The sequence below is a fragment of the Leptonychotes weddellii genome, chromosome 6 (genome assembly GCF_054177405.1).
Source record: "Leptonychotes weddellii isolate Sample4059 chromosome 6, ASM5417740v2, whole genome shotgun sequence".
NCBI lineage: Eukaryota > Metazoa > Chordata > Mammalia > Carnivora > Phocidae > Leptonychotes > Leptonychotes weddellii.
The window spans coordinates 61,610,476-61,623,307 of NC_138374.1; the positions used below are offsets into that span (position 1 = coordinate 61,610,476).

Here is a 12,832-nt window from a genome sequence, read left to right on the forward strand (position 1 = left end):
TCATTTTGCACGTTAACCTCTAAGTCTCAGTTCCCCAATCTGTAAAATGGGCACAGTAATAATACATATTTTCCAGGGTGATTGTGTGGTGTGGATTGAGTCTGGGTGAAGTGTCTGTCCTGTGGTACTGGTTAATAGGCTCCCTCTTTCTCCACCTGTACCTTCCTTGCATCAGCTTCCATTCTGTTCGCTTTGATACTTCTACTAACAGTCGGAATAAAATAGGTGATCGGTAGAGACCAAGTACAACAAACTAGATTAATTATAAATTAGACCACTGTCCCTTAGAGGAAACATGAAAAGTTTCCATTTAAAATTTGGAAAAGAAATACATGAATTCAAGCCAGGGGTAGACCTCACAATGCAAAGCAGAACTGCTTCGTGGTGTTTTTATAGTTATTTTGATGGCACCAGTCATTTTAAATAAATTAAGGGTACTTACCCTATAACATCTGATTTTTTTCCTTTTATTTTCATTAAGTGATTAAAGAACTTTTAATCTCTTCTTTGAATTTCCTCTTCTTTCGTCCTTAAAAATGAGTTGTGTAGGATTTCTTATTCCAGGAGACAGTTTCTCGTGGGTGAGCAAAATTTCCTGCCATACCAGCTATCCAGTGACAAAAAATAATAAAGTATTATTTACATGTCTTTGTCATTTAGTTGGATATATTTGCTTGCAGTCCCAGCCTTGCCCTGGTCTCCTCTTTCATGTTGTAGCATTATGACCTTCTAGAGGAACAATATTAGGGATTTTTTTTCTCTCTCTCTCTTAAGCATAGTAAAATTACATTCCATCTGAGATCAACCAGGAGGTTAAAATAAATCTGAGGGCTTTGTCCTCTGATTTGAAATACATTCTATTTCCCTTCTTGGCTGCTTTCCCGGAAGAGGCTACTCTGTTTTACACAGACTAGCTTTCAATTTGTCGAAGCCATCCTTCCCGGGGAGGCTTTGAGGGCAGCACTACAATATGGCACAGCCATGGAAGCCCCCCAGGATCCAGAAGCCTCCTGCCCCCGCCCGCACCCCCCCAGTGCTGGCCCAGTGGGACCCACGCCGGCCCAGGCACTTTCCTTCCCCTCGTACACCTGTCCTCGGGGACACACGGCAGCACAGTCAGGATCTGCCAAAGGACCATCCCACCTGAGGTCGCTGATGTGGAGACCCCGTGGGTCTGTCCCCGAGCACTCGGGTTTTCACGTGTTTTGTGGTATTAACCCTTTGAAGGTTCGTTTTCATAGATGGACATCATTGTTGCCTTAAAGATGAGGCTTAGTGAACAGGAAGTTTTTAAGAAAGAAATGACGTTGTTTGGAAATGTGGCATTCTTTTAAATTAAATTTAACTGAAGCGAGTCATCCAAATGCAAGCAGTTCCCTGGTTAGGAAAGTGGCTTTTCCAAAAGATCAGTTCTGGGTTGGGTATTAGGAGCCTAGACCGAGCTTTTCTGTGGAAGTGCCGTCCCGGGTGGCACTTCGGACCCCCGCGGTAGCTGGAACGGGCCCCGACCTCGGGCCACAGAGCAGGGCCTCCCGTGGGCCTCAGCACCTGTGAGGCCCACAGCCTCCGTCTGGGCCCCGCGGACCTCGTGTGCTTCTGATCGCCAGCTGGCCTCTCTGCCCGAGGGCTGCTGTGTCGTTCTGCAGTGTGGACGAGATCGGGGTGGGGAGGGGGGTGGATGGGAGTCAAAGACGGGAAAAGAAAACAGGAAGAAGTTGTTGGGCCTGAGGTCGGCGTGGCCGGGGAGCAGGTGATGATGGCTGCAGGGTGGGCAGGGGCGCGTCTGCGGCGTGGACCAGCAGGGGCGAGTGGCAGGAACTTGTCTTGTCACTACCAACCTTGGGACGCCTTTCCCGCGGGGGCCGCGAGTGGAGACTCGTGGGGCCCAGGTGGGCAGTCTGGTCCGTCCCTTCAGGTCCGGGCTCTTCTCCCCCAAGGCGGTTGCCCTGGGCCTCACCCTCCCCCATCTCTGGACCTTGTTTCTTGTGGTTGGAAGGGTAGAAGGGGACTGGCCCCCACTGGGAGGCCTCAGGGTGTTGATCCGAGGGCGCTGGGTGGGGAGTACTCTCGCTCCCTCTGGCCGGTAGCCGGCCCCTCCCTGGACTGGCCTCCGCTCCCCGCAGAGACCAGATCGGACAGGAGAGGAGGGCCAGAGTTCCAGCACCCCCGTGGATCTGTGGGAGTGGCCACAGAACGAGCTGAGGCTGTGTGCAATGCCCCGGTTGCAGAAGGCTCCTTTTGTGGGATACTTCTTTGCATTATTAAACATGCACTATGTGGCAGGTTCATGGCTGGGCCCCTGCCTGGAAGCAAAAAGAGCAAACAAACAAGCCAACAAGCCAACAGACCAGGCAGCAGAGCTGCAGGCAGGCGATGTGAGTGAGTGTGCAAGGCACACCCGAGGTGTGCCCGGGCCTGCGCAGGGGGCTGGGGGGTGGCCGCAGAGGGAGGCAAGCCCTGCCCCTGCGCTCAGAGCTAGGGCGCCAATGGGAGAATGCGGAGCTCATCCCTTTCTATTTGGTTTCCGTCGCCTCTTTCTAGACCCTGATGTCCACACCGAAAAGGGTGCACCCGACGCGGTGAGGAGGGATACTGCAGGCGGAGCTGGGTGAAGAGGTGCTGAGCACTCCTGTCAGACCACTTTAATGAACGCGTCCCCAAGGGCAGACCAACACAGAGACAGGCACCGCGAGGACCCATGGGCGTCTGCAGATCCCGCTCTGCAGTTCCTGGGGAAGGGCAGGGCACACACGGTCGTCTCTATTTTCAAGGGTGGACTTAGCTCCTTCCTTGGCAGAATTTTGAGTTCAGTTATTAGAGGGGAGGAGGTTTGTGGCAAAGCTGTGACTGAGGAAGAGGGAAGAGGAATGCTGTAGCGAGAGGCCATAGCTGGGGACACCGGGAGGGCCTCTTGGAGGAGGTGGCCACGTTGAGAAGCAGCCCCGCCTTGCAGTGTTATGACACCTCATTTGTTCGTACACACAGCACGGGCTGTGCGCAGATGGGTGGGGGGCACGGTTTAGTAAGGGTTCACAGGTAGACTGTAGAGGTACAGAGACGAGGCTGACAAGAATGGGAATGGGATCTCAGCCATAAACAAGAGGTGCCACACTGGGGGCCTGGGTTCTGCTGTGGCTCCTCATTGAGGAGCAGGACAGGCTGGGGGCGGACAGCAAGGCCGTGCACACTGGAGGAGAGCAGAGACCGCCTCACAGGTTCAGGGCCCACGGGCACTGGGCTTAGAGAAGAAAAGATGTGCTTCTGGGGACCTGAGACTCATCCTCAGGTGCAGGCAGGGTCTTCCTGAGCAGGGAGTTGAGGGGGCAGGTGTTTGGGGGATCATTTACCCCCCTCTGAGCATCCATCCTTCCCACAGCCAGAATCACTTCCGGGAGTGCAAATTTGGTCAGCACTCACCTGCTCAAAGATTCTGTGCTCCCCGGAATGTGGAGAATACTGTTTGAGCGCTTGAGCCAGGGCTGAGACTCAGGGCTGGGCACAGACTGGCCTTCTCCTCTCCTGTCATCCCCTGTCTTCACACCCCCTCCCCTTCATCCTGTTGCATCTTCCAGTACAGCCCTCCCAGGGCCTGGCAGGCTCCTACTCATGCCTCAAGACACAGCCCAAATGCCCCTTCTTCGGGGCTTTTTCTGCCCTTGGGTTACAGGCTCATTTCATCTTGGCCACATGGCTCGTTGGCACTCCTTTCCCACAAGGTACGTGTGTGTAGCTCAAGGGCAGAGGCTGCATTCCTTCTTGTGTGCTTGCTCAGGGTTGGCATTTTCTCCGTACTGGCCCGTTCCACACAACCTGGGGAAAACAGAAGGCAGTAAATGTTTTCTCCAAAATTGAGAACTTCCTTACAGTAAGTTTGCCCAAAATAGAATGGCTGTCTTATGCAGTGTGCAGTTCCCCGGGACTGCATATGTGAACAGGAACAAGATGCTGAGCTGGCCCTTAAAAGAGAGTCTTCCAACTGTCAGATGTGACAGGGTGGGTTCTGGGCCTCACCAGGAAATGGGAAGGTAGAAATGGGACCAGAAACCCATTTCCACCCTGTCCCGCACACACATGGCCTTCCCAGGTGGCCCAGTCCCTCCCTCCGCATCCCCCTCTGAGCAGAAGGAGGTCGTCTGTGTCTGCGGCTGGCCCCCGCCGGCCCTCAGGGTGGGGTGGGGGCAGGACAGAAAGGTGAAGGGAGGCACCCCCTGGCATGCAGGGTAGGCTGCTGGGCGCTGTGCTTCCTGCCCACAGTCCTGGGGTATCTGTCATGTAAGAAATTTGAAAATAATTTAAGTGAGAAACTGAGGGGCCTCGCTGATCATGGTATAACTGACAGTAAAACTAATATTATCTGAAAATAGGCCACTCAGACTCCCGTGTTCCAGCCTGGGCTCCATCCTGACCGTTCTCTTCCGGGCAGTAACACCCACGCTTCCGAGCCAGCCTTCCCTCCCCTCTCCCCTGCCCCACCTTTGAAATGTGATGGCATCACATTGTCCCCCTCCCTGAAGCAAGCAGAGACTGACATTGTGTTGATTATTTTTTCCAAGTGTTCCCTGGGCACTGCAGGTGGGGATGGAGGAATAGAGGTGCGGACACAGGTTAACTTACCGGAGGCCCCCCTTTTCTCTTTTCGCGGGTACCAGCGGTTAGAGGCAGAAGGCGGGCTGCAGGGAAGGGTGAACTGCCTTCTCCTGCATGTTCTGGCCTCTGCTCACCTGGGCAGGTGTCATGCTCACCTGGGCAGGTGCTCACAGGAACCTTGGAAGGCAGATGAGGCTCCCCCATCCAGTGCTCCCCACTCATTCTCCAGGGTCGGCTGCAGAGGTGGGACACCCAAGGAAAGCCGTGGAGGGGCCTGGTGGGCCCGGCGGCTCCCAGCGACCCTCCCCAGTGAGGAGCCAAGGTAGGGGTTACATCAGCAAAGTGGGGGTAATTGTGTTCGTGTTTGGCCAGTTCGGCCTGCGAAGTCAGTTAATGTTGGACGGTAGTCAGTGGCTTAGGAACTATTATTGCTGTCATGGCTTCATTTGTATTTCATCACAACTTCAGAGGTGGAATGTCGTTCTGCTTGCATACAGTCCTGAGGGTCAGGAGGGGTGGGGGGACTGAGCTCACGCCGGGGTCTCGGGCCCGGGGCCTTGCCCCTCCGGGCTGCTCCTCTGCTCAGGTTCCGTGAACGCCAGCTGTGGACCTCCAAGCCCCATCCATGAACCCAGCATTGGTGCGGGACCACCGTTGACGCCGCGTCCTCACTTTCTCTGCGCGGCGAGCGACGATCCGCCCGGCGGGCTCACCGGGACAGCAGTGTCAGCAGACGAAGGGAAGGAGCCGCTGTCCAGCCCGGGTGGAGGGCGCTTCTCAGACATGAGTGTCAGCTGCCCGAGGATGCCACTCCTTAGAGCCAGTCTGAAGTTGTGTTCTTCGGGCCAGTGTGCAGGATTTGGGTTGCTTTTTCAGGATCAGCCTTGGGTGCCTTAGACCCAGGTGGAGACCATCCATAGTAGATGGGTCAACAAGTGTGTGCGTGCAGTGCGCATGGGGTGCTGGGGTCCGTGGGTGAGAAATAGCAACAAAACAGGAGATTCGGCTCTGGGGTGAGGAGCTCCTTCCCAGTCCAGCTGGGAGGGGCAGGCGTGTGCCCGGGGTGATGGGAGGCATGTGGGGCAGCATTGGAAGCTGCCTGCTTCTCCGAGGAGCTTGACCTTGAAGGGCAAGCTTGACCTTGAAAGGCAAGGTGGGCTTGGGCTGGCTGTATGTGTTCACACGGGGTGGGGATCCTCCCCCAGACGCATCAGGCACAGACAGGTGCCTCGTCCTACCCGCACAGTGACCATCAGGAAGAGTCTCAGGTTTACAGAATCATAGGTTTCGACACTCCCAAGGCCACATAGTCCCTCCTTCCCAGAGAAGTCCATCTTCTGGAAATCAGTTTCTTCATCAATATTTTCTTAACCTCATTTAATAAAAGAGCTGTTTTCACCGGCCTTCTTAGGGTAATATCTGCTTTCTGCTGTCGTGTTCTTTAACTGCAGGCTGTTTTCCCATCGTCTTTGGGGATGAAGCTGGTTTCTGGCTTCTCCTCTAACATTTTCTATCTCTGGGGTATTTCCTGTCCACTGCTTCTGCCTAGCCAAGTGCACGGTCACTAGATTTGCATGTACTTCTGTGTGTTTGTTTTCTAAAGCTCTTAATTTGCAAGGCTCTTTTCTACAAATTTTAAAGAGGCAATAGAAGTGCAAGATGATATATGAATGGCATTTTTTAAAAGTCAGGATATTCAGACATTATATCTACTGTTTGGACTATTTCTCTCCAACCTGTAACTTATGCCCCTCCTGTTCTGGGGTCTTCCCTTGCTGCCCGGAATCGGACTGGGGCATACGTCCCCTCTGGGAACCCTGCTCTCTTTCCTGCCTCTGCCTCTTCGGGCGGCTCCAACCTGAGGAATTCTATATAATACAGAAATAACACCTTTCTATAATGGTTCTTTAGCTCTGCGTTTTTCAAATTACAGGTTGTGACCCTTTATTAGAGGATCTGTCACACCCACATAAGAAAAACAGAACAGACTAGATTTTCATTGCATTTGTGTGTGTACATGCATGTCATGACATCTGGGACAGGAGAGAAAAATGTGCGTCCTTTAGTCAAACATATTCGAACGTCCCTGCTGGGTTCCAACATACTGCTAAACTTTTATGGAAGAGAAACCAGTTACAATCTGTCTCCAGGAAATGGTCTTATGCCGTGGGAAATTTAATTGTCACAAGTCAAGGCAGAGCCGCCAGGAGTCCTGGTGAAGATGTTCCCGAGTCGGCAGCAGTCACGGTGGGCTGCCTCTGAGTGGGTTCCTACCGTCTCTGGAGGATGGCTTCTCCTCTGTCACTCCTACTCATTGTTCAGATCTCAGCCCAGGTGGGCCTTCCCCGGGGAAGCCTTCCCTGCTCCCCCTGTCTGCATCAGTTTCCTCTGTTAGATGCCTCCATAGAACTACAATTCTTGCCATCAGGACACCTGGCTCAGTTTTTAATGATACATTGATTAGGATGGTCATTTTATTGATTGTCTCCCTCCATCTTCTAGAACATGACCTCCACAGGACAAGTCTGGTTTTGTTCATTCAGGAGCCACTGCGATGCCTAGCATATAATCCACACCTAGTATAAACCAGTGGCTTGGGGCCAAGTCCCCACAGTCGACTGACATCAGGCATCCCATAAAACCCTCTGCTGTGCTCAGGTCTTCTCCAGAAAGGGGGCAGGGGTCTGATAGCACAAGATGCACAGGTGGGATCGAAGCCCCAGGAGCTCAGCAGAGGCCTTGGTCTTTAGCCACTGCTCTTTCCACACATAGACCCACACCGACCGAGAGTGAGCGGACCTCCTTCTTCCTGTCCCCTGTGCTCCCAGTGAGGCTCACGTAGAGCATAAGCAGAATTAGTGATGGAACATCCACATGGCTGTGGATGGGGCTCGACAGTTCCCGGTTCCATCGTTACAAGCTACTAATTGCAGTAAAGAACATTCAGGCCATTAAGCATTAGTGGGAACCAGCTCATTTAGATTCCATAGTAAGTGTTGCACGTATAGATTTTAGCTGAGGCTCTGATTTGTGTTAGTCTGAGCACAGGTGGGTGGTTTTTCCTCCTCTGTCCTCAAGAGTCTGTGAGGGGGAAGGCAGAAAGGTGGGGAGAGAGGAGGATCGATTAAGTATTTCTAGGGTTGCCTTAGCATGAAAAACATGTTTCCAAAAAAAATGTTTTGGAAACATTTTATTTTAGGTGGCAGAAAATGCTAACCCTCTGGCTGGCTCCCATGAGCAGACATTTATCGGGGGACGGCATAGTCACAGCCAGAGAGCTTGTGAGTTTTGAAACTGCTTTTGCATTTGAGAGACTGGACCTTTGTGACCCCAAGCATCATTTCCATGGCAACCAGCTGCGATGAGATGGGGGGTTTTGACCTCGCAGGACATTTGCAACAAGAAGCAGATGAGCTTTTAGATGGAAAATTTACTGTATGGCCTTGAACAGATCTCCTATAAGTGAATCTCAGTTTCCTCATCTCTGAAATAGAGAAAGGAACCGGACATTCTTTTGATTGTATGTGGAGAGATCCATGTTGGAAAAGCATGTGTGTAGGTATTGTTGATCTTTACTTAACCAACCCAACCAACGTTTGACGTGAGGCAGAAGAGCTATGGCCTGCACACATTGGTCTGTTCTGGGTAGCTGTCAACAGGCCTGCTTTCACCTCTCTGACCAGCACCTCAGTCTTTGTTAAACTGGCTTCCTGGCTGGTCCTGGACAGGCGAGCTCACTGCCACCCCAGGGCCTTTGCACTGCAGTTCCCTGAGTATTTTCTTATGTTCTTCCTGGAGGGCTGTGTGGCCCACTCCCTCCCTTTGTCTGGGTGTTTGCTCCAGGTCACCCTCTTAGAGGGCCCCATCAGACACCCCATATGAAACAGCAACCCCCGAACGGTCTGCCCCTTCGTGCCTTTTCTTCACAGCACTGTGACCACCTGGAACTTCATGAGCTTCACGGGGCAAGGCTGTTATCATGGCTTTCTTTTTGAGTTTGGCTTGAATTTGCTACACCTACCAAACTGGCACATAATAGGCCATTAAATCCTCATGAAGAGCCTTTTTTCATTGTTTTAAATTTATTTATCTTTAGGAAACTGTTTCAAGTTTCAAAACTTGACCACGATCATGAACGTAGCAAGTGGCAAGCAGCCGTCTAAAGCCGGGGTGGCCCTCAAGTCCTGAACTTTCTCCTTGCTTCCCGCCTCTTTCCCTCTGCGAGCTGATGCCTTCGCATGCTTCCCCAGGTTCTGCCCTCATTACGCCCAGGCTTGTCCAGGCTCGCCCCACGCCACAGCGCTCTCTTTCTTCTAGATCCCAGGCTGCTCCCAGCAGGCACTGACACCAGATCCTAGTAAGTGCTCCCCACTCCACTGCCGTGTTCCTGGAGAACCCGGTGCTTGGCCTTCTAGAGCGGCGGCTGCCTATCCGATCATGAGTCAGGGCGCCGCACGCGTGGACCGGCCACCATGCCTCCGTTCCCTCTGGACGCGTGTGCTAGGAGGTGTGTGTGGTAGGAATATCTTCGCTCACCCCCTCGTGGGGACACACATGGCAGCCACTCCAAGAAGAATCCCTGAGGGAGTCTCACCAAGGGGTGTTCTTGGGGGTATTATTCCTTGTTGAAACATTTATTTCTGTGGGGCACCTGGGTGGTCCCGTCGGTGAAAGCATCTGACTCTTGATTTCGGCCCGGGTCCTGATCTCAGGGCCGTGAGTTTGGGCCCCGCGCTGGGCTGCACACTGAGCACGGAGTCTGGCTGGAGAGTCTCCCTCTCCCTCTGCCCCTCCCACTCGTGTGCACGCACTCTCTCTCTCTCTCTCAAAATAAATAAATAAACATTTTTTAAAAGACATTTATTTTTGAGTTACCTGACGTAACACGATGGGATGCCTTATGTTGAATTTGGACATTATCTTTTTCACCATATCTGAGGTGCTTTGGGGCATCACCATAATCCCTGGGCAGGTGGGACAAGCAGATGAAAATCTCCCCTCTTACCGTGCTTACATATACTTTGGTGGGCAGAGACTGTTATTCACTAGACAACACCTGAGGTCCAAGTCTTTAACTTCCCTGTTGCGAACTGTCCAACATATGGACATGATGGTGCTTGCTCGGGCTGTTCCCGGCTAGTTTGTCGATGACAGTTGCTGGGAGAGGAAAACCTGGGCACTTATCCCTAAGGTAGCACAGTTCCTGTGGTGTTTGCTGGCCGTGCTGGGCTCATTTCCCGGTCCCACACCCTCTGCTCTGCTTCTTGCAGGAAAAGTGCGGTGGCGGGACTTTAACCAGGAAGCTTACATCGGAGGGACAATGGTCCGCTCCGGGCAGGACCCCTACGCCCGCAACAAATTCAACCAGGTGGAAAGTGATAAGCTGCGGATGGACAGAGCCATTCCTGACACCAGACACGACCAGTAAGTACGGAGCTGGGTGTGGGCCCGGGGCTTCACTTGCTTCCCCACAGCCCAGTAAGTAGCTTTTACTGTGCCACTAACATTTTTCTGTTCCTCCGGGCAGCTGACCGTGTGTTGTGTCTTTTACGGGGTGGCAAAGCTAGGAAAAATTCTGAGGCACACGGCAATGGGACCTCACCCACAGGAAGCGACAGGCCCATTTGGGATGGGATTCCAGCGTTGCGGATGCCCCGAGGCAGGATCTGGAGGCTGTGGGTTGCTGGCCAGAGCGTGGGAGTCAGCAGGAGAAAGTTGTGTTACTGGCCTCATGTTCACTCATCACTTGTCATTTCTAAAATCCATCCACACGCACAAGGATCGGTTCCCATTTTTCACGACCTCGTTGGAAGGAAGAAAATGGGAATGCTTGCTTATTAGGACAGTGTAAGTCGGAAATGCTGTAGGGAGCAGAAAGGGGAAAGAGATGGCCTAGCAGGGTAGGTGTGAAATTGAGACAAGAGGCACAGGGTGACCTCTGACCACAGTAGGAGCTCTTGTCTGCATCCCTCTATTGATTCTTCAGGGCTCTGGGACCTAAGGGTAGAGGGCACCCTGGGGTTTACCAGGCTCGGCCAGCGAGGTCTCTGGCCATACGGACATGTGCTCGCCACCACTTACGAGGGGAGTGATATCCCTAGCCCTACTCTTACCTCTAAGCCTTGCTGGTAAGAACCTCTGATTGGGAGGCTGTTCCCACAGGCTTTGCTCGGGACTCGTCTTGTTTCGGATTGTTAAAAAAACAAGCAGCTGCATTTGGAGGCCAGCTGCTTTCCTGGGTGCTGGGTGGGCGTTCCTGCTCACTGAGTAACTTAGGGAGTCAGTCCTCTGTCAGGGCTGGCACATCGTGGATGCACATCTTCTGCAACTCAGACGCTGTGTTCGGGACCTGGGATTCCAGTCGGAAAAGTCTTGGCCTGTCCTGGCGGGTGGGGAATGACAGGTGCACCAGGAAGCAAAGGGATGCAGTACCCTGAGGCTTGGACAGTCTGTTCCAAATCAATGCATTCGGGGCCCCCAGGAGGTGGGAAGGCCAGGAAGGGCCCCAAGGAGGGGTGGGTCCCGAGCTGGAGGCCTCCAGAAAGAGGGTCAGGGACACGGCTGTGACAGGCTGCACTGGGCTTCCCAGGAGCCAGCCAGGGATCCGATTGCTCTGGGTGTGCGTCCAGGGATTGACAGGAGGGTAAGCTGATGAGCGACGAAAGTCAACGAAATTACACACAAACACATCTTAAAGTTTGCCCTTATTTTGTGAGGTAGTAGCGTATGTGGAAAGTATTTTTCTTCTCTCCTCCTGAATTTCAGGGGAACTTGACTTAACTGTGTAGGTACTGGTTAACAGCCAGTGCTCACTCCCTTAACAGGTCTCTTTGCGTTCTAGATAGCTCTGTTCACCCATAGCAGCGCATAAGGATGTAGATTTACAAGTCTTTGGACTGGGGAAGTAAGCATGCAGTGTGTGTGTGATATATTTAGTATACGAAACATATGATCGATATGTAAATGTATGTGATATTAAAATCCTACCATTTTTCTAAATCCAGTCCAGGAGACTGCTTAGTATCTCCTGTGATCCATTCATTCTTCTTCAAGGGCAGTCCTGATGCTGCGCTCCTGGTTAAAGTCAGCATGGTTAACTGTTTAACACCCTCTCTAAAATAGGGTTTGCTGATCTGTGGATCCAAGGACCCCGGGGAGGCCACATGGAGGCTTTGGGACCCTGAAAGTCCCGAAGCTGTGTGTACCGTCCCGAGGTGTGCACATGCCTGCCTATCTGGGGAGAGGTCCCGGGTGCCTGCGTCCCCACCACCATCCATCCCCAGGCTAAATGTGCCAAACGCTCTTTGGGGTGCCCTCACGCCATCCTCCGGACTCATGGCGCTGGACACAAAGGTTGTCCTCATTGCACGGAGAGGAAACTGAGGCTCCTGCTGTGTTAAAACTTGCCCAGTGATTAGGAGCAGCCGACTTAAGGCCAGAAAGGGGCAGTGTGGCTTTTCAGAGGGGCTTGGCCTAAACCCGAGAGAGCGGTTAAAGTTCTAGCAGAATCTAGCTCCGAAACCCTACCTGGTGGCTGGAATCGACTGTTTGGAATCCTGTCTCCGTGAGATGGTGCTCACGTCACTGCACCATTTGGGTATGAGTGGTTTTTCTGCTGTGGCTCTTCCTCCACAGACTTTTCCTTCGAGCTGCGAGAAAGTTTGTCTTTGGTGACGGCCCATCAGTGTGTGGGCTGTGGTTCTGCCAACATTACCAGCCCCTTGAAAGTCCCCCAAACTATACATAGACAGACATGGCTTCTTTTCAGTTTTTGAGATAGGAGTTTGTCCAAACGGTTGTTTGACTATTCATCTCATGGTGGGATGTGTTATAGGTGGGGCTAATTTGAGTTCCAGCTACTGTGTCACGTTCATTTGCATGTGTTAAAGGAACAGCTGGGATGCCTTCCATGTTTGTTTGACTTCGGCTAAATTAAAGTCTGCCCAAGTCCGTCAGATGCCTGGAACCGAGCCAGTGTGCTATCCTCAAAGTGTGAGCTCGAGGAGAACTGCTCTGATTAAATGTCAGGTTAAGGAGATCAAGTTACCTCTGTGAATCCCCCCACCCCCCACCCCACCGTTTCTCTAATAAAGAGCGATTAAGGCATTTGACCTTCCACACAGATGTCACTTTTTTGTTTGTCTCTGCAGTATCTGCCTTGGTCTAGGATTATGGAAACGTTTGGATTCAGTCTTCACTTGGAATAAATCTGAAAGCAATGCACATGGTTAATTAAGGACAAGGT

The 12,832-nt window shown here is 52.4% G+C and overlaps 1 protein-coding gene across 1 annotated transcript in view; it reads left to right on the forward strand.

Moving 5' to 3' along the window:
• GALNT2 (polypeptide N-acetylgalactosaminyltransferase 2) overlaps positions 1-12,832 on the forward strand; it is a 175,466-nt gene that overhangs the window by 102,475 nt on the left and 60,159 nt on the right. The window contains exon 3 of the mRNA XM_081823162.1: positions 9,858-10,011. Within this exon, the coding sequence (XP_081679288.1) occupies positions 9,858-10,011 (154 nt within the window). The remainder of the gene's footprint in view (positions 1-9,857; positions 10,012-12,832) is intronic.